The sequence below is a fragment of the Erythrolamprus reginae genome, chromosome 2 (assembly GCF_031021105.1).
Source record: "Erythrolamprus reginae isolate rEryReg1 chromosome 2, rEryReg1.hap1, whole genome shotgun sequence".
NCBI lineage: Eukaryota > Metazoa > Chordata > Lepidosauria > Squamata > Dipsadidae > Erythrolamprus > Erythrolamprus reginae.
In genome coordinates this window covers 145,365,690-145,388,847 of record NC_091951.1, presented here as the reverse complement: position 1 = coordinate 145,388,847, position 23,158 = coordinate 145,365,690, and the positions used below count along the sequence as shown (strand labels likewise).

Here is a 23,158-nt window from a genome sequence, read left to right as displayed (position 1 = left end):
CAGAAGAATTTATTCCATGTCCAAGTTCTCCCCCTTTTTAGAACTCCATTTTTGAGCGGAATTGGTTGAATAATGAATTTTGCAGAACTTGAGTTACAGAAGGCTAGTTTTTTCCTATGGATAATATCTGCTAGGACACACAGTCAGGAATGTTAAAAACACTAAGTGGCTTAACTTTCATCAGAGCCAAAATTTCTATCTCACTAAGAAGATACAGAGTCTTACTATATTGATGGGTTGAAATAAAATGGAGGACAACAAACTTCAAATTTCCATTTAGCTATTAAGTCTCTTCTGTTATTTTAGGCCAGTCATTACTATAACTCTCAGAATAATCTCTAATACAGAGTTGTTGTAAGGATAAAATATGGTGCAAGGAGAAAACAAAAACAATACTCCTACAAAGAAAGAAAAGAGAAGACATTGAGCCCAATTCAAGGCCTCCCATTGAGCCTTTCAACTACATTGTCAATTAACTATTAGAAGCTTTTCAACCAATCAATATTTTCATTTGTACCGTGGCCAATTCTTTAGGAGATTTCCACCAAACATGCCGTATGGATTATTTATATGCTCAGGATGACAAAGTTCTGAGCTTATTTGTTCATACGAGGACAGCCTATCTGAATAACAATTAAAAGAACCTCATTCCATTTCCTACAAAGCAATATGCATTCTTCAGTATACACTAAATACATGGCGAACATATGGACATGATCATGTTATTCAGACTATTGTGGCTGCTACAAATCAATGAAAACCCACCTCTGCCACCAGGCATGGGGGAATTGAGATCCTCTTTCCCCCTAGGCCTTTACAATTCTATGCATGGTATGTATGTATGTATGTTTGGTTTTTATATTAATTGATTTTTAATCATCAATACCAAATTACTATTGTACACTGTTTTATTGTCACTGTTAGCCGCCCCGAGTCTCTGGAGAGGGGCGGCATACAAATCCAATAAATAAATAAATAAATGAATGAATGAATGAATGAATGAATGAATGAATGAATGAATAAATAAATAAATAAATAAATAAATAATAAAATGTAAATCATAGGTGCGACTTTCCAGTGATAGTTAAATTCCATGCATCTTTAGACTAAATATCTGAATTATAATGACTAAGAATATATTTATCCATGGATAAAGACTTTTTTTTCTGTAATAGATGGAGGATTGTCAATCTACTTTTTGCTATCCCCCTAAATGTAAAGCCAAACAAATTAGCTCTAGGGGGGGGAAATCCTTTTAGCTTTTATGGCACAATAAATACAGACATGGTAAATGCTATCTCAAAACAGTTAAACAATAACAATTATTTGATATCTGCTTATTAATACACATATATACGTGTATCTGCATGCATATGCATGAACAAACACAATAGAATATTTAAATGGATATTGAACATCTAATTATTAAATAATTAGATCTATTATCTAATACTTCAGTTAATGCTGATGAAAACAATTCTATTGTCCCAGATGTCTCTGAATGTATACTTGGCAGACTGAATATTTTGGAAACAATTTTGAGATATCAAAGGTTGTTGAAGGTATAACATACTCTAATCCCCAGACAGAGACTCTATCATCAGTAAAACATCAATAAAATACAAAATGACTCATTGATATCTGTAAATGTCCACCATGTTAATAATAGATGTCAAAAGAAACAAAATCAATCAATCAATCAATCAATCAATCAATCAATCTTGATAGCAAAAAGTTCCTTTCTTTTCCTTTCACTTTCGGAGAAAACATGTTGTTTTAAACTTGCTTTAAAGGGAAAGAAGAGTACTGTACTGTAAATTTCATCCAAAAACTTGCTTGCCAGATCTTATCATTTTATTGCTAAGTTCAGTCTTTTAAAATTTCTGAAAAGTATCTAGGAAGATTGGGACAAATTAAGTTCAGATGTATGCAGACACAATTCTATGCCACTATGATCTAGAATGAAAAGGGCTGTAAATATACAATATGCTCAACCCTAATAATCTCATACATGAACCATTCTGTTATGATGTTATTCTTTACTGACTGGAAGGCTATAGTACTGGTAGAAGCCTTGGACAGAACAATTCTATGCCCAGTTTTATATGCTGGCAGAATTTATATAATTTCTGATCTGCCACCTATATCTGCTGAGGCAAAGTAGGGCACTGTCCAATTATTGCACATTATACATGGGCATTGTTCAGTTATTGCACATTGTACATGTCTGCCACTCTATATTTTACGCCCAGTTTTTCACAGTTTGGCAACTTAAGCTTTCATTTTCTAGGTAAATTCACCTGCCATTTGTTCAGTAGATCTTATGTTTTTACCTTCCAGAGGTGGGTTGTGGATTCTTTCTCTGCACATGTGCCCACAGGAATCAAAAATTAGTTTCTGCGCATGCACAGAAGTAAAATTCAAGATGACTGAGCTCACAGACTGGCACTGACAGAACCGGCTCAGAGGCGTCATTACTAGTTTACTAATGGTTCTAAAGAACTGGTTAGAACTGATAGGCACCCATCTCTGCTACCTTCCCTTGCAGAATAAGTAGCACTTTGAATACCTATATAGTATGGATGCCTGGGAAGGTAAGGATTGACTGTTGTGATCTTCTTCCACAAGTTTCACAAGTGTTGATGGATTGGACACAGTAATATCACTTGCATGATCTGCGTGTTTATTTATGAAACATATTTGTATGCTGCTACAATAAAAGACTCTCAGCAGTTAATATAACTAATATAGCAGTTATAATATAAAACAAATCCCATGTAAAAGTTAAAAAAAGAATGTGTCTTTTGGGGCCAACGAATAGTCTCCTAAAATGGCTGCAACACACAACAAAATAGCTGCATTTATCTGAAGACAGATAAAAGTTTCCTTTCTCCTCTCTTTCATTAAACCCCCCTCCCCAAATTTGGAAATGTCATCATATTTCCAAACAAAGTTATGGCCTTCAAATATCCAGAATGGTGAGGTGTTAGCTGTTGCTTTGTAACTGTTTTAACAAATACAGCAGAGGAAGGAAATGCTGCATTTTCCTTTATTAACGAAATATACATATATATTTAACTGGGTGAAACTGACAAAAGCTCTGTCAAGCTCGCTTCTAATCCAAGTGATAGAAATAACTGTAAAACCGTGGTTGTTGCTTTCTTTCGGCACTCTTCAAAAGACACATCCAGAGAAGGGAGTTCACTTGGCACAGATGAAAGGAAAAGGAGCAAGAGAAACCATCCATTGCAAAGGGTCCATGCAATCTGGACAGAGTGTTAGGCTAGCCTTATAGCCAAGATGGAAAGATGAGCTGGAACAGAAGACACTTTCTTAAACTGGTTTCATTTCTAGCCTGTCCGCTCATAGGCAGAACAAGAAACTGAATGTTGGAGTTCAAGAATAGCCGAGGAAAGTATACCAGATTAGCAGATTCTCTTTAATGAACCTGGATCTATTTTCATTTATTATATTCCTGGATGTACAAAGTTGGGATAAATTCTTGAAAATATTCACTAAGATGATTTTTTTTTCTTTTTAAGCAGCTTTCTCTTACATGGACCACAAATCATATTAATGGATTCTGTGTTCAGTGTCGCTATTCTTCCTCATGAAGCCTGTTCATGTTGTAAATATGTTGTAAATATGCTCCCAAAGAAATCTGTGACATCACAGGGTTTTGGGGTTTTTTTTGCCTTAAGCTCTTTCTGCACTGAAAGCTTTGCATTTATTTTATCTAGGTTCCCAGCAGTCGGGTTTCAGGCCCGTTACAGCACGGAAACTGCTTTGGTCGCGTTGATGGATGATCTCTGGCGGGCCTGGGACAGGGGTTTATCCTCTGTCCTGGTGCTTCTTGACCTCTCAGCGGCTTTCGATACCATCGACCATGGTATCCTTCTGCGCCAGCTGGAGGGGTTGGGAGTGGGAGGCACTGTTCTTCAGTGGTTCTCCTCCTACCTCTCCGGTCTGTCACAGTCGGTGTTAGTGGGGGGCCAGAGGTCGACCCCGAGGTCTCTCCCTTGTGGGGTGCCTCAGGGGTTGGTCCTCTCGCCCCTGCTATTCAATATCTACATGAAACCGCTGGGTGAGATCATCCAAGGGCATGGGGTGAGGTATCATCAGTACGCTGATGATACCCAGCTTTACATCTCCACCCCATGTCCAATCAGCAAAGCAGTGGAAGTGATGTGCCGGTGTCTGGAGGCTGTTGGGGCCTGGATGGGTGCCAACAGACTCAAACTCAACCCGGATAAGATGGAGTGGCTGTGGGTTTTGCCTCCCAAGGACAATCCCACCTGTCCATCCATCACCCGGGGGGGGGGAAATTATTGACCCCCTCAGAGAGGGTGCGCAACTTGGGCGTCCTCCTCGATACACAGCTCACATTAGAGAACCATCTTTCAGCTGTGGCGAGGGGGGCGTTTGCCCAGGTTCGCCTGGTGCACCAGTTGCGGCCCTATTTGGACCGGGACTCACTACTCACAGTCACTCATGCCCTCATCACCTCGAGGTTCGACTACTGTAATGCTCTCTACATGGGTCTACCTTTTAAAAGTGTTCGGAAAATTCAGATCGTGCAGAATGCAGCTGCGAGAGCAGTCATGGGCTTCCCTAGGTATGCCCATGTTACACCAACACTCCGCAGTCTGCATTGGTTGCCGATTAATTTCCGGTCATAATTCAAAGTGTTGGTTATGACCTTTAAAGCCCTTCATGGCCTCAGACCAGAATATCTCCGAGACCGCCTTCTGCCGCACGAATCCCAGAGAGCGATTAGGTCCCACAGAGTGGGCTTCTCCGGGTCCCATCAAGTAAACAATGTTGGTTGGCAGGCCCCAGGGGAAGAGCCTTCTCTGTAGCGGCCCCGACTCTCTGGAACCAGCTCTCCCCAGAGATTAGAACTGCCCCTACTCTCCTCGCCTTTCGCAAACTCCTTAAAACCCAACTTTGTCATCAGGCATGGGGGAACTGAGATATCTCCCCCGGGCCTATACAATTTATGTATGGTATGCTTGTGTGTATGTCTGTTTAATAATGGGGTTTTTAATATTTTATATTGTAAATTATTAGATTTGTTATAAACTGTTTTTATTGTGTTGTGAGCCACCCCGAGTCTACGGAGAGGGGCGGCATACAAATCTAATAAATAAATAAAATAAATAATTTTTTATAGCAGTTGGATTAAAAATATGCATTTATTTCAGCTGGGGATACTGCAGTCTAGAAAGAAGGTACAGTACGTGATAAGAAAAATTATGCAGAAGAAAGGGCTTGGAATAGAATGAACTGCTGCTTTTCTGATTCCCTTCACTTGCTTAAACTACCAGTTCATGCACATTACATCATTTAATTAAAGCCAAAACGCATGAAAAGGTAAGGAGTAAGTAATGGTGTGTGTTTTTTAATTTCACCCACCTTCATCCTAAATGAGAAAATGTGCCTTTGAAACATAATTCTACTCTCCAAAATTAAATAAAATACAGATATATTGTTGCCTTAAATTCTCCACGAGCTTTATTTTTATTGTTCACACAGAAACAGATTAGATTTACAATCTACACTTTCTATTGTGCAAAAGTGTAAACTGAATGATTTAGGGACTTAAAGCAATTGTTGCCAACTTGCCATCTTCCAAAAGCATGCTGGTTTGCTATAATCTCAAAACATCAGCTGTGGGACAGGTTAAATGAGATCTTTCCTGCCGCTCTGTAAATTGAATATTCTATCTGCAAACTAAACCACTTGAAAATGATTTACTGCCATGGGTCATTTTCTGGCAAACCACTTGCAAACTGTCCAGCTCACCCCTTTTTCTGGCATTCTAGCTTATAGGACAATCTGTCAGAGTATAGGCTTATAGAATGGACATGTCCCTAATGCTGGATATTTGCTGTTGGCTATTTTCCCGGGATGCATTCCAATTCTACACAAACAATTTAGAATTATTCACAGACTGGTGTAGGCAAGGTCTATGAGGCTACAATTACCCTACAAAAGGGAATAACTGTTTAATTCTGGGGTGGGTGGGAATTACAAGTAACAGTTTCCTGGATAATTTTTGATATATGCTTTTTAATAACCGATCATGGCACATAGGAAGTAAGAGGGATTGCTGAATGGCACAATCACCCTAAAAAGACCCTTTCTTCCGATCCTGAGTTTACTGTAGAACATAAGCCCTCCTGGTTTCACTTTAAGGTTCAGTTTCCTTGGATTTCAGCTCATCTCTTAATGATTACATGGACTTGTCCATGAATTCTGTTTTTGGCAATAGAATATTAGTGGATTGCCACTGCCTTCTTCCAATGATTTTTTTTAACTTCCCAGTCTAGCCTGTGGCCAATTTATGTCCTCCTATTCCAGTAATTGCTGTCTATTATTTTACACATCTTTGATAACCATTCCTGATGATCAAAAAGGGCTTATCTCTTAATCATTTTAGCAATCAATGAAAGCAGAAGTCTTGCTTTCCATTTTTAGCAAGTTCAATTCATTCAATTCAACTCCCTATGAATTTTCCTTAAAAAAAGTTATAGTGCCCTATTCAGAACATATAATCAATCATTTTAAAATGGAAAGTGCAGCTGTTTCATTTTGAGCCTCTCATCTGTTGACAGTCCTCACTGTGTGTTTTTCCCCCACAACAGACTCAGATCTGCGTGATGCTTTATTTGGCCTCTCTTCTCTGAATCCATTTGCTTCTAAGCTATTATGAGCCAGCATTCAGTGTCAGGTCAGTATGAGGGCTCTGATGAGCTGAAGTACACAGAGAAACATGGTTAAAGAATGACCTTATAAACCACCCTTTGGCGGCACAGTCATTTCATAACTAATTGCCTTGTACTGATCACAGATATCAGCCATATCTTCCAAACGGCTAGTTAAGTCTATATATGGTCAGAAGATTACAGGCCAGAATATTTGTTTTGTTCTGCTAAAATCAGATAGCTTTGTACCCATCTCATATTCCAGTGGATTGGAGCTAGATTACTTAGCAGAAGGTTGATTGCCTAGAGAATTAAAAATTCAGACAAATGTCATCATTACTTTTCTCAACAAGTATAGGCAAAAAAGATGAAGGGAGGAAGGAAGGGAGGAAGGAAGGAAGGAAGGAAGGAGCAGAAAAATCACTTCTGTTTCAACCATCCCAAAGGTACTTTTCAAAACACAGTTGGTTTTTTCCTTGAGAACATTTTGCTTTTTATTCAAGAAGCTCCTTCAATGAAAATGTTTCACTTCTCATCCAAGAAGCTTCTGAAGAACTGAAGAACTGAACTGAAGAAGCTTCTTAGATGAGAAGTGAAACATATTCAAGGAAAAAACCCAAAGAGTCCAATTGCTTTTGAAAGGCACCTTTGGGACAACCATGTCTTGGATGATTGAGAATATAGACACTTACTTCTGTTTCAAGTAACAAATGCTATTTCATGCCTATGCATGTACATTCACTATTGCCATAGACCTATTGTGTAATATTTAACAACTGTACATCTTTGAGAACTCAACTGTTCATAGAACTTTATTTCTTAAGTTATAAAAAAGTTTTCACACATGTTTATTGAGATTATTGATCCATGTTTTGTTATCCCAGAACAATTTCCATTTTTGCTTGAAAGATGAATATTTGAAATCAAGGCATTTTGACAAATCCTAGTATCAACCCATCTGCCTCATTACACCACTATTTTCCTGCCTGTTCCATAGAGTTTTCTGCGGAGAGGGTGGCATACAAATCCAAAATAATAATAATAATAATAATAATAATAATAATAATAATAATAATAATAATTTCTAACCAGGAGCGGGCTATCATTCCCAGCCCTACCGGAACGGGACGGGAGCGCATCCCCCCCCTTGCACACGGGCACGATTTCCAGTTTTTTTCACTTCTGCGCATGCGCAGAAGCAGAAACAACCAGAAATGGGCAAACAAGTAAGTGCCTGCTCGCTGCTGCCCGTCGCAGTTCCCCCCCCCACCTACTTGCTGCATTCACCTCTCACTCTTGGGAGCCGGCATGAGAGGCGAGCAAGGGGCGAATGGCAGGGAAGGCACCGCTTGCGGTGTGGCAGGGCAGGCATAGGTCCGGGGAAGCACAGGTGGCGGTGCACGCCTGGCATCACCACCAGTGCTAGCCTACGCGCTACATGGCCGTCACCGGAACGGCGTTCCCCACTGTTGAGGCTGGGGCCCACCACTGTTTCTAACTCTCTGAGCCGATTCTTCATTTCTGTTTTCCTCTTTTTACATCTATAACCTTTTTGCGTTTTACTTAATTTGCTCAAGTCAGTTAACAATAACAAAGGGTAATGGTCCAAAAAGAAAAGAAAAGTGACCTACAACAATTATATCTGCTGATTAAGGTATGAAATTACTTTAGTTGATGCTTGACATTTAGATTTTTTTAAAACCTTCTCAAAGTATATCTTCTAAAACCCTAACCTTAAAACTATTATAAGAGAGCCAAGGAGGTTAATTTGACCTGCCATTTGGATTAATAACTGACAGTCTTATTCTACTCTCTAAAGATATTGTTTTCCCCACAAACTCTATTTATTCCAAAGGTCCAGACAAATCATAAGAAACACAGTAGTGTCTCACTACACAATCCACTCAAACATTAATTGGATTGTATGCAGAATTATTCTCTTAAATACACTGGTCTTGGACATTGAAGCTTTTCTAGGAGTGCAGAACATTTTGAAAAAAAGCAGAGGGACCTCTGACCAGCTTACTTTGCTATAAGGGAGCTGTCCATAGCAAAACTGTACACTTCATATATTTTAGCATCTGGCTGGTGCTTTCTAATTTGGTAGTAAAATTCTAAAAAGAGGCTAGAGGAAGCCAAGGACTGTGGAACAAGGAGGGTTTTGTGATTGAAAAGCACTAAAAACAATGGATTAATAAAGGACCGAATAAATAAAGTAAAGAAGCCAAGTACTAAATGATTCCTAAATAAATGAAGTCAAGTACTAGGGAATCACTAAGTTTTGTCATTTGAAAGCACTAAGAATGAGGGATAAATGTTGAATATTGATGAGAGAGAAAAAAAATCACCCACACATATAAACAGCCTTCAACTTACAACCACAATGGAGCCCAAAATTCTGTTGCTAAATTAAGTGATTTTTTTTGTCCCATTTTATAACCTTTCTTGTCAGAGTTGTTAAATGAATCGTAGCAGTTGCTAAATACAGTTATTAACTTTGGCTTATCAGAAGGTAGCAAAAGTGGATCACATGACATGGAGAAACTGCAACTGTCATAAATATGAGTCAGTTGCCAAGGGTCTGAATTTTCATCATGTGGCCCTGAGGATATTGCAACAGTTATAAGTGGGAAAAACAATTGTAAGTCATGCTGTAACTTGAAACGGTCACTAAATGAACTGTTGTAAATTGAGAGCTACCTGTACCTGGCTAGTTCTATGCTAATTCTAGTGTCTTCTAGCGTTCTAATAAGCTATTATATTCAAAACTAATATATCTGCTAATTTTCTATGCAGATAGAAAATATATAATACTATATACGGCTTAAATATTGACATTTTGAGAATCAACTTTTCACTATTTTATTTCCAATCTTGAGATTACAAAAATAAGAATAAAAACTAAAAAGCTCTCTCTATATGCCTTTTGCCGCATGAGTCCCATCGGCCTTCTCCAGGTCCCGTCAACTAGACAATGTCGTTTGGCGGAACCTAGGGGAAGAGCCTTCTCTGTGGGGACGCCAGCCCTCTGGAATCAGCTCCCCCCAGAGATTCACATTGCCCCCACCCTGCTTGCCTTCCATAAATGTTTAAAGACCTATCTGTGCCGCCAGGCTTGGGACCATTAGACCTTAGTCCCCTGGCCGACGAATGTAGCTTGTCTTGCTTTATGAATGAGAATGAATAATTTTAAATGTTATTAGAGTTTTTAAAGTTTTTTTAGCTATATTAATTGGATTTTTTTAGATATGTATATTGTTTATTGTTTTAATATGTTGTGAGCCGCCGTGAGTCCTCAGAGAGGGGTGGCATAAAAAATCAAATAAATAAACAAACAAACAAACAAACAAACAAAATACAAGCTGAGAAGAGGAGAGCCTGCGGTCTAAAGGTTAAAGCTACTGCCTTACAAGGCAGACTGTCAACCTTCGCTATGCTGCTGCATTCTTTCGCTTGGTTGTCAATAGTTACAGGGTGGGTTAGAGAGATAAGGGGGTGGGTGGGAAGAGCACAGGAGGAGAGTTAGGTTTTGTTTTCCTAGGTACCAGGAGAAGATGTCCCACCTGATGAATATGGACAATGGGGATTGGGCATTGTCCCAAGGGGGGTGGAAAAGGGGTTTTGATATATGCTTGTATTGCACCATTTTCTCAGACTTTTCTTTTCTTTCGATGCTTCTAGTTCTGATTTTGATAAATTCACTTTTGAACTTTTAGAAAAAGGACTCTGAGTTTTATTTGTCTGAATTCTGACTGGCAGCTTGACACAGACTCTGCACATTCAAATCCCGGTAAGGGTATGGCTAGCTGATGAGAGCATAATATGCTCGAAATAGCTCTATACTAGACTCTCTTCCTTTTCATTATCATCAAAAATATGTTATACACACACACACGCACACACACACATACATACGTATGTGTGCTTGTGTATGACTATATTCTATTAATAAAGTTTTATGTACAGAATATTTGATCTCAATATATTGGCTATTTTAATACCACCAGCTTGAAATCTCTAGCTTTCTCTCCACCTGTTTATTCAACTTTGCTGATGTTCTTAAATTGGTCAGTAACTTTGGAAACAAAATGCATGATTAAAATAATCCAAAAATTAGACAAGATGAATCAGTTTTCACAATATATTCTAATTGCAGTAACTGCAATGCAAATTATGAGAAAGTAGTTTAATACTGCTGCTCTGCTTGACTGCCTCTATTGGGTACCAGCACTTGAAAAAGTAACTTGGCAATATTGGAGTATCTAATTTTCCAACACAGGAAACTTTTGGAAAGATTCATAGTAATGAGAACCCCCCCCCCCCAACAATTTCCTCTTCCAACAGAAAATTTCATAAATAAATATCTCAACCTAATATTTGGCTGCATAAATCAATTAGTCTGAACTGCATTGATGAAAACATAGCAAAAACTGGATAACATTTTTTTCATATCCTTGAAGATATTTTTTCTGTTTAACCAAAATGGTAAGCCAAAAAATCCCCATATCCAAATGTTCTATAATCTCCATCTTGATTAATTGAATCAAAAATAACTTTTATTGAATTAGACATCAGTTATGCAAGTTAAATATTATTTTGCAGCTTTTTTGTACAAGATAGATTAAGGGGAAAAGATTTATGTTAGGTTCCCCCCCTCAAAAAAAATATCTTTATTGATTTTCATCAATATTGCATGAAAACACTGTATTAGGCTTTCCCTATCATGATGATCCAACATTCAAGTCTTGTTTTATTAATTCTTTTAACATAATTATATAATTTATTTTTTAATGCTGTGCCAGAGGCCTGTCAGACTAATAGTATTTTGATATTTGATACCACTCTCATTTTGGCCTAGCTTGCTAGATTTGCAATGGTTAAGATTGCACAAAGAATGTAACCCATTTATCGAAGAAAAACTGTCTGATCGGGAGCAAAGTTTCACGTCAGGGTCTTGCAGGACAAAATGGAACAGCAGGCAAATAGAGAGCAACATTGTTGTATGCTTAAATTCAAAAGATGATTTTTATGCGTTTCTCATACTTTGGCTTCTCTCTGTAGAAGCCAGCAGTTTTGCAATAATTTTTTTATATATATAAAATTTTTATTACATATATACACATTTACACAAATAAAATAAATGGTATAAATCATGAGTTATAACTGCCAAATTAACACATACTAACAAACAGACAAACAAACAAAAATAGAATAATTCTAATAATATAATTAATTACTTATTTAAGTACACTAAACAATAATGACAATAACAATTAACATATAACATAATATGTAATATTTATACTTAAATTCCCTTGCGGGGGTAAGTTATAAATCATCATATAGTTTTAAATTATCTTCTGGTGAAGTATATCATAACATCAGTATCTACCATTTTCTCTTTTAGGTTGTCCACATTTTTTTAATCATTTTTATTTTCTTAACCGCCTTCATTCATTCATATTTAATTTATTTAAGTTCATACAAATCTTGCCTAAAAAATTAGTGTATATAGATCTTTTGTAATTTGTCATATCAAATAAAAAGGATATAAAGTATTATTATTGTTGTATTTCAATTTAAGTTTTTGTTTCTTCTCTTAAACCAATTATAGAAGTATTTCCAAGTTTTATAATGGTCGGATTCTTCTTTGTTTTTTAATTTGAGTGTTATTGACATAATTTTATATTCTTAATTACAGTTACATGATACTTAATACGAAACATCAATGAGTAAAGATGGATAGATTACGTAATGCTTTGTTGTAAGAATGGGCCAATATAAGATAAGATAAGAATAGAAGATTTCACTTCTATCGAGAAAACAGACCTAGGTACAGCAATGACAATCAACACAAATATAATGTAAATTAGCATTGTGCCATAGCATGTAGACTTATACACGGCTTCACAGTGCTTTACAGCCCTCTCTAAACCATTTACAGAGTCAGCATATATTGCCCCCAACAATCTAGGTCCTCATTTAATCCACCTCAGAAGGATGAAAAGATGAGTCAGCCTTGAGCCTGGTGAGCTTCAATCTGCCAAACTGCTGGCAGCTGATGATCAGCAGAAGTAGCCTGCAGTACTGCACTCTAAACATTGCGCCACCCTAGCTCTTTCATTCAGGAATTTAGGAGACCAGAGGAAGCAATTTTATGTCTGTCTATTGGCCCATAGCAATAGCAACAACACTTATACTGTATACCGCTTCACAGTGCTTTACAGCACTCTCTGAGCAGTTTACAGAATCAACATATTGCCCCCAACAATCTGGGTCTTCATTTTACTGACCTTGTAAGAATGGAAGGCTGAGTCAACCTTGAGCCAGTGAGGCTCAAACTGCTGAATGGCTGGCAGTTGGCAGTCAGCAGGATTAGCCTGCAACTGCATTCTAACCACTGTGCCACCAGGGGTCTTAATCTGTATAGCAAAGAATTTATGATACAACAAAAAAGACATTGAACTTCACTAACAGATGCACTTCAAAAAATGTGGATATACCATTGGATATACCAACATGGCAGATTGTCAAGCAGCATCCCATTGGTGGTCAATTGTAGGTGTCAATTGTTGTGCACAGTAGAAAATAAAGAGTTTGGGCCACTTTAATTGCATTGAAAAAAATCTCAAGACAAGAATTGCATTTTAATGTATTTGTGCCATGAATAATATACTTCTTGGTGACCCTTGTGATCCAACAGTGTAAAATGAGAGTCGGGGGTTTGTGTGTGTGTGTGTTGGGTTGGGTTTATGGGTAAAAGTGATTTACAAGTTAATAATAATAATAATAATAATAATAATAATAATAATAATTTATTAGATTTGTATGCCGTCCCTCTCCAAAGACTCAGGGCAGCTCACAACAATAATAAAACAATATTACAATGAAACAAATCTAATATTAAAACATATAAAACCCCATCATTTAAAACCATGCAGCACACACATACCAAACATGAAACATAAAAGCCTGGGGGAGGTGTCTCAGTTCCCCCATGCCTGGCGATACAGGTGGATCTTAAGTAATTTGCGAAAGGCAAGGAGGGTGGGGGCAGTTCTAATCTCTGGGGGGAGTTGATTACAGAGGGCCGGGGCTGCCACAGAGAAGGCTCTTCCCCTGGGGTCTGCCAAACAACATTGTTTAGTCGACGGGACCTGGAGGAGGCCGACTCTGTGAGACTTTATCAGCCACTGGGATTTGTGTGGTAGAAGGCGGTTCCGGAGGTATTCTGGTCCAATGCCATGTAGGGCTTTACAGGTCATTACCAACACTTTGAATTGTGACCGGAAACTGATCGGCAAAAGGCAAAAGGACATCTTCCATACTGCATAATACTAGAGTAGTTAAATAATTTCGGTATCTGACATTCTCCCATTCATAGTTAATAACATCTCAAGTAAACTTCTTATGTGAGGCAGTAAACATGCATTACACAATAGAAGCACAGGTTGTGTTTTATCATTACATGCTTGCATATTCATTTATATATAAACTCCTTCCTTTAAGGACCAGGGTTCAGTTTGGAAACTTGGGAATGCTAAAGAGTCTATTAATGTAAAAATGCCTTTCCTTCAATATTGAAGCCATGCAGATGGTAAGAATCAGAAGTTTTTTTAAAAAAACTTTTAGGTAATAGACCATAATTTCAATGTATCTCCAATTTTGCAAATTAAGTATTTGGCCTAGTAGTATAAAGAAAATGGAGTTATTCCCATAAAGATCAACAGATCTAACAGCTTGCTTGTGTGTTCTTGCAAACAGGTCTTCAATTGCAAACAGATGGTTATTACTCTCTAGTCCACAATAAACTCAGCAGTAATGCTGCACTTCACTTGAAAACACCTTCAGGAATTCTGAATCATGTTTATGGGATATGTGCATTTAGCAGGAAGGCATTTGTCTTTTGTGCTATTATAATTGTTCTTGCTTTATTAGCATCCTTATTAGTAACCACAACTCTTTCTAAAAGCTACCTTGGCAGCTTGAAAGCCTGGTTAGCTAGCACTTCAGCATGATCAAGCCTGTTCAGTACATGGAGAGAAGCTTCCTTTGTCACACTCCCATAAAGTATTTTAAGAGAGAGAAATTGTTGTAACTAAAGACAATCCTTACTCTCTTAGGATTTCATAGCTGTCACAGCTACATAACTGTCATAGCCCTTCACAATTCGTAGCATGGATAAAATATAAAGGAATCGTTCTCTGGTAACATTATTGAAGCCACGGAACAGAAATGAACAATGTATTCCAAATTATGAGGCAGATGCTAAAGAACATCACACAAGGAAAAACAGATCAGTTATTTTGCTGTCCTCCTCTGATTATTTATATTCAGAAAGATTTAGTCAGATAACTAGACTGAGCAATTGTAAAAGTCAGTAAGAAATACTTGATATGTTTATGCGTTGGTCCATACAAATAACAAAATTGAGTTCAGATGTAATGAAAGTTATAGTTTCATGTTAGCCAGTTAAGTCTTGGGCTTATACATCCCTCCTTTGTATGTTCTCTTTATCTAATATTTCACTTATAGTTTCAACCAACCACAGATTAGTATCATAGCCAATCTCTAAACAGTAGTCAATATATCATTTTTTAGATGAAATTGGTTTCCTCAATCATAGCTTGAAGTTGACTTGGATTCAATAAATCTCAGTTTGTCCCATTTTGGCAACAGCATTAGACTGTGGATAATTAAAATGAAAACAAATTTTGACAATCATGTTTAGAAGATGCAAGATTTTTAAACTCAAGATTAATTTATTTACAATTAACCCATCATTTAACATTATTTTTAATAAGGTTGCAAAAACCACCTGCTATATGAATATTCTGTTGTACAAACTGGATAATATTTGAAAATAAAATTGCATGTATTGCATGCTAATAAATCTATCATATATTTTTTCACTTTTAAACATATATTCAAGTTAAAATATTAAATGAAGTTTTATTAGTAACTTTCCATCAGAGTAAAGCAAAGGTGGCTTCTATTTACCTTCCCCACCATTTCACATTTGTGATGTTTTGTGTGCTGCCAGTTTGGGCAATCTGTTCCGAACTGGGAAGAACCCTCCTCTGGAGTAAAACGTAATTTGTCAGAAACCTTTGGAGATATTGTGAAGCACCAATGGAGCTGAATTGCCAATGACAGTGAGGTTTGCCTTATTTTACAATCTTTGAGAGGTATCAATAGAGGCTTTAAAAAGAGACTGGGCAGCCATTTTTCTGGAATGGTGTAGGGCAGCGATGGCGAACCTATGGCATGTACACCACAAATGGCACGTGGAGCCATATCTGAGGGCACATAAGGCATTGCCCTATGTCAGCTCCAGTGCGTATGGATGCACTGGCCAGCTGGTTTTCAGCTTTCTTTTCAGCAATTTTCGCTCTCCGCAGCCTTCAGGAAAGCCTCCTGAACCATGGGGATGGCGAAAAATGGCCAACATGCCAACCAAAAGCTCAGAGGCTTCAGTGATGCCTTTGCACATCCCCAGGAGACAGTGGAGAAGTTGTGCACATGTGCGGGGGGAGGGCATTGTATTATGAGTGGGGGGGGCATGCATCCGTGGATGCTACTTTGCACGCTCACACCCTTTTGGCACCCAAGCCAAAAAAGGTTTGCCATCACTGGTGTAGGGTCCCAGGCCTCTTTTAACTCTATTATTCTGTATTCTGTACATATTTTTGATCCACATCTGCATTCATAAACTGCATGAATTGGAATTATTGATACGGCAAAGTTGTATCCGGCAGAATCTTGTGCATGTATGAAATTTGTTTTTAAAATGTAATTGATGTGGAACATAATTGTATTTGAAAAATATAATATAGAAAGATTCCTTCTGAAGATTAATTTTCCTTAAATAGTAAATCACACTATCAAAGGCCATTAATTAGAAATAGTCAGTATCTTGATCCTGTTTTGAAATTCAGCCACTGTTTAAAATCACATTTCAGAGTTAGATGTAAAACCTATGATGCCTGCAAATGAAAAATCAAGATTTAACAAAGTAAGCTCATGTATGTCTTTTTTACAACTTTCTCTGGGAAGATGTTTCACAGAAAAAAAAATGTTGTGTTTTGAATAATATCATTAAAATTAGGCTTTGGAGGTCAAATTGGGCTGATCGAATACAAGATGATGTTTAAGTGATTTGATTGGAATCTTAAAGGGAATATATTTTATGTAGCTCTTATATGGCCACACAAACGTATTGCTTGTGTTATGCTTTGTTGTGCTTCCATGCAGGTTAAATGAAAGTTGAAATTCTCAGATGTTATGAAAATATTGTCTTATGCAAAAACACACACAATGAAGCACTTGATTTGAAAATCTGGCAAGTCTGTGTGTGTGCTATTATCGCAACATTAAATGACTTTTACTTAGGGTGAAAGTTCTTGTGATAAATCATGGAAAAACTGACTTGTGCTATCTTTAGTCACCGTGCTGATTCGCTCTCACAAGTCATTCACAGCTCTAAAAATACAGTTTATATCACCACATTCCTGGAATTCCTTTAGTTCTTACATTCTGATTTAAGTGGCATTAAAGACCCAACTGCAAAGTTCAAGGCTACGGGGCAATATCTCATCAGAGATTAACTGTCACCTGAATTCAGTACAGTGTTTGGAATATTTATTTGATCAGTTCTCCAATATTAATACAAAGCATCTTCCTGTATATACATCTAATGTCTGGCTATATGGAACATAAGGCTAAAATTATCTTGGAACAAGATAATAAAAAGCACAATCTGACTGAACAATATTCGAAAGCATACTAACCACAAAGAAGATTTACATTAGGACACACACATATGATAGAAGGGGCTGACCTAGAAAATCAGCCTTGTGGGAATAATAGAATAGAATAGAATAGAATTCTTTATTGGCCATTGGTAATTGGACACACAAGGAATTTGTCATTGGCACATATATTCAGTGTACATAAAAGAAAAGATACATTTGTCAAAACTCATGAAGTACAACACTTAATGATTGTCATAGGGTACAAAGAAGCAACCAAGAAACAATCAATATTAACATAAAACATAAGGATTCAAGCAACAAGTTACAGTCATACAGTCATAAGTAGGGGGAGATGGGTGACAGAAGCGATAATAAGATCATGCCCCTAAAAATCTGTGATAATTATAGATTATTGGTAAGTTGGACAACTATGTTGCCATTTTTAAATTGATTACCTTAAAATACAAAGATATCAGCAAGTTAATACATGTTCTCTGAATTTAATTGCAAGTATCCTCCAATCCATACTTCATAGTTTAAGCAAAACTAAATGCTTTCTTCATTCCTTTGATAGGGACCAAAAGGTACATTATGTTCTTTGTCCCAACTGGCAACTCAACAAAGCTGAGCAATAAAAAGCTTCATTTGTATAATAAATTGTGCTACAATCTAGTACTTAGGCATAAGGTCTTTGAAAACATGTAACCTTTTCTGCACATTTCACTAAACTCAAACCAGATGAACATTTATAGTTTCTCATCTTTCATTCAGTGGCTCAGAGCATCAGTAGTTGGAGGGAATGGTATCACATAAATATCTGCCATTTTTTCAAGTAGTTCAGGAGACTCCTTTGTCTCACTAAAACTATGCTATGTAGATTAATCTGAAAAACTCTATATTGAAAGTTATGTTGGTGATGTATGAACCTCATCCTAATAGCTATTCCATTCTGGCATCATTATACAGGCTTGGAATGGAACTATCCATAGGAAGCAGCCATGCCTGTCCTTCCTAAATAGTTAATACACACACACACACACACACACACACACACACACACACACACACACACACACACTATTGTATTCAGTTGGTTTTATAGCTGAGCACATATGTCTAAAATTCCTAACTGAAACGAATTCAAAGCTGAATTTGCTACATCCTTGCTTATTATTGTAGCCATTATACATTCCATTTTTATATACATTTATATATTTTAAATGTTTTTATATACTGTCTATTTATATACACATGCAGCATACCATTGAAATGTTAACGGAATGTCAAAACCCAACACACTAGATAGTAGTTCAGATGAACAACTCTAGCCAAGGGTAATTGAAGCTTTAATCCAGCAAAACTCAGAAGATATATATGGATGTCACCAGATGAAATTATTTAGCATCTTCTGTTCAAGCAGAGGGTTGCACTAGAAGACCTCCAATGCCCCTTCCAGTTATGTTGGTCTGTTATTTTTATGCTTAGTAAGAACCTATAATACTGTGAATCATATTGTACACATTTACTGTACATACAGTTAAGAAACAGTTGGTGCTTTATGTGTTATATATATTGTTAAAATATTGTTTATTAGATTTTTAACCTACTTTTATTTTGATCAGTACATACCTAATGCTCCCACCTCTTATTTTTCCTTACAACAACAGAGAGAGTTTTGTTTGAGAAAGAATAATTAACCTAAAGTCATTCAACTGGCTTTCATATCATAAGGAAATTCACAGCATCTCAGCTTCTACAGCAGTAGGAACATAAGAACATAAGAAGAGCCATGCTGAATCAGGCCCTAGCCCATCGAGTCCAGCATTCTGTGTCACACAGTGGCCCACCAATTGTCCATGGAGATCTTGAGCAGAAAGAGAAAGAAAGATTCTCCCTTTCCCCTGACCCCCAACAAATGGTACTCAAGGGAATCCTGCCTGCCTCAACCAACATAGAGGTGGTGCATGGACATCTGTTTCAATAACCACTGATACACTTGGCATCCATGAATCTGTCTAATCCTGCCTTGAAGCTATCAAGGCTGACAGCTGTCACGACTTCTTCTGGAAGTAAATTCCATAATCCAACGACCCTCTGGGTGAATAAATATTTCCCTTGATTTGTCCTCACTTTCTTACCTATGAGCTTTATGGAGTGCCCCCTTGTCCTAATATTGTGTGATAGAAAAAAGATTTTTTCTCTGTCTACCTTTTCTATCCCATGCATGATTTTATACACTTCAATCGAGTCACCCCTTAAACGCCGTCTTTCAAGGCTGAAGAGACCAAGGCGTTGCAACCTGGTTTCATAAGGGAGATGCTCCATTCGCTTGATCATTCTTGTTACCCTTTTTTGCACCTTTTCTAGTTCCAATATATCACCTTGCCCATTACATGAAACTAGCTCTCAATAAATATGCTGTATCACACTTGCTAAAAATCCAAATCAATTAAGGTTATTTAAGCCAACAAATTAAAATAATCAAACAAGAATGACAAAAATAATGCCACAATAAAAAACTAGAAAAATGAAATAAATTTAAAAATAACAAGACAGAAAAGAAAAAGAAATCATCAGACAGCTGCTACTAAAGACCAAGATTTTACAAAACAACAGAGTAGGAGAATAATTGGACCAACTGGGTTTTCCTCAATACAACTTCCAAAAGATAGGAGTCAAAACAAAGAACCCTGTTGAACATTTCCATGACCAGTTGTTTCTCTTCAGCCAGTCAGGGAATGAATCCTTCAATTCTGAATAGAAAAATAAATTAAGAAAAATATACTAGAGTGATCCTAAACCACTTAGATTAAAAGCCAGTATCGTGATACTGAGCGTAGAAGCAAATAAGTACAAAATGGAAACATATCAGAAACAGATGTATATCTTTGCAGCTTGGCAGCAGGATGCTGACACATTTATCTACATTTATGCGTATTCTTTGTATGAGCCTCCCCGTGTAAACAGTAATCTAGTCTAAAGATGACTAATGTACATCTTACTGTGGCCAGAAGGGCTATCTTCTCCAGGAACAGAAATGTTATGCTTGTAAAAAATGCTTCAAGCCATCTCTCCAGCACCTGATCACCTAAAAACAGCACTAAAGCAAGGAGCAGCCACAAGCTACAAACTTAAATTTTAATGAGGAATTCAATCCTCATGTACATTTAACTCTGGGTTGGCTAATGTCCCATCTAATACTATTTCAACCTTATCTGTATTACCATTCAGCTTATTTTCCTGCATCCATTTCTCTATTGCTATCAAACATTAAGTTCATGTTTTCAGTCATGCCCAGGGGTGGATAGCAGGCAGGATGGGGTGGAACGCAGTTTCACCAGCGGAAATGAAGATGCGTGTGCAGCTCCAGCTGATTGGTGGTTGTCACTGGTCTTGGCTTGGCTCTCCTTTTTTCCCTGCTGCTGCGTCTGCGCTCCTTGCTTTTTTCCTCTTTCCTCCTTCCTGGTCTTGGATGAGCTCTCCTGCCTGGCTCCCTTCCAGTCTCACAAGGCCACCTCCTGCCTGAGGTGCAAGCAGAAGGCGTGGGTAGAAGCGGCACTGGCAGCATTTATGCTTCTGGCAGCACCCGTTCACCTAGCTACCCAGCCTGTGGTGACGGGGTGACCCAGGAAGGAGAGCACAGGAAACGTGAAGCAAATTGTCACCTCAGTGAGCGATACTGGTAAGGTTGTAAGTTGAGGCCTTAACAGTTCACTTGAACTGTCACATGGCCGGCAAGCCACTCCTACCAAGTCACATTACCATTAAGCCACACCCACAAAATAAGCCACACCCATAGTGTGGCAGTAAAATTTTTGGCTGCCATTACTGATCATGGCCTAGGACTTAATTCAAAATATAAATCAAATGAATGAATGAATGAACGAACAAACAAACAAACAAGAGACAAAGTCCTCTGATTTATTTTCCAGATAACATCAGCCGATTTTTTGTTGTAGAATGCAAAAAGTACAGCCTCCCATAGCATAATGGCCAAGGGGTAGAATAGTCAATGCATGAACCATATTCTAGAGCCCACCATAAGATCACAAGATCCATTCTAAATACTCAGTATGATGCCACTGAAAAACTAGCACTGTGAAGCACATAGATAACACCATGTTTTGGAAGTACTGAATATTGAATCTAAGAGATGTAGCTGAAACAGATTCCTCTTTTCCCATTTCATTAGAGCAGATCATTTACTAAGAAGATAAGACATAGGGTGTTCAGGACAAGAATCTCCAAAATGAGTAACATTGACTGTTCTCCTTGAGGCTTATGGAAATGGTACAGTAAAGGGATAAAGGTACTAAGCAATGAATAGTGATCCATGAAATGATCCATGAAAATAATATAAGTAGGAAAATAAGTAAATCATCATCATCAATTTGAAGTAATTTAGCATTATTCAAGGTTTGTTTTCCTTCACTATTCCAACCCTTTTTCCAGAACCTTGCCTTGACATTTTTATTAAGAAAGACTTCAAATAACAACATTCCTAATGTTACAGGTTACTTCCCTATAATTGTGTGCAAGAATTGGCTTTCATAGTTATGGTTAACCACTCTCTTTTTTTGTCTAGAATTTTAAGAAAAGAACTCACCATTCTTCCTCTCAGCAAACGTACGGACCTGGATAGCAGAGTCTCTTACGTCACTGAAACCACTGTCTTTGTGAAACACTCCTGCACTTCCAACAACCACATTATTCTGGGGTAGCAGGTCCTGCTTCATCACGGAACTCATCACCAAGCCTGAAGAGATTCCTCTGCTTTGAAAATTCAGTGTTTCTCAAGAGCCAACAAAAAGCTGTAAGCAGAAAAGTAATAAATTAGAAGACATGGCACTGGAGAAGGAAAAGAATGTAAGAAAATTATTGTAGGGAAATTATGGTATGGGTATAGTAAGAAACTAATCAAGGAAAGAAGCAACCCTGGAATCAAAGAGAAATTTCCTAGCATTAAGAACAGCTTGCCTTCAGAAGTTCTATATCACTGGAATTTGTTAAGAAGAGACTGGACAGTCACTTGCCTGAAATGGTTGGAATAAAACACCTCCAAGGTCCTTTCCAGCTCTATTCTGATTGATTGATTGATTGATTGATTGATTGATTGATTGATTGAACTACTGATTCTTCTGTTGTCTTGAAACATAGGAGTTACCCATGGCAAAGACTTCACTTAAATCTTAATTTGCTTCAACGGGACAGTAAATAATTGTGGCTCCTGCTTCTTCTACTTATCTTTGGGAATTACAAGAACACAGTCTTGTTTTTTGTGTAAGAAAAAGGTTACTAGCAATCAAATGCTACATTAATTAAAGATTCACATCTGATAGTCATCTCAATTTATCCCTGGCACCTTTATTAAATTTTATTGGATATACTAAAGTAGCAATAAAATGCCAATAGGAGGTAGTTGAGGCAGAGAAGTATAATCCAAGGCTTTCTTCTTCATTATTCTATCCATTCTTTCCATAAACCCTACCAAGATCTAGGCCAGCAGAATATCCTTCTCACTTCATTACATGTAGGTGCGATATTCTGGTTCATCAATTCTAAATCAGAGCTTTTAGGGATATAGTGTTAATATCACTCTGAATGTCTTGCTACAAAACAATTTGTAACATGCTAGAATTACAACAGAAAAACAAAATCCAAAAATAATATATAATAAATTATAAATAGAAATCATAG

General features: G+C 37.4%; 1 protein-coding gene across 6 annotated transcripts in view; it reads right to left on the bottom strand.

Annotated features, from left to right (window-relative positions):
• Nucleotides 1-23,158, bottom strand: part of MYOCD (myocardin) — a 204,830-nt gene that overhangs the window by 150,071 nt on the left and 31,601 nt on the right. For all 6 annotated transcript variants that reach the window (XM_070739765.1, XM_070739760.1, XM_070739759.1 and 3 more), the window contains one exon: nt 22,068-22,272. In XM_070739765.1, the coding sequence (XP_070595866.1) occupies nt 22,068-22,209 (142 nt within the window). In that variant the 5' untranslated portion in view covers nt 22,210-22,272. The remainder of the gene's footprint in view (nt 1-22,067; nt 22,273-23,158) is intronic.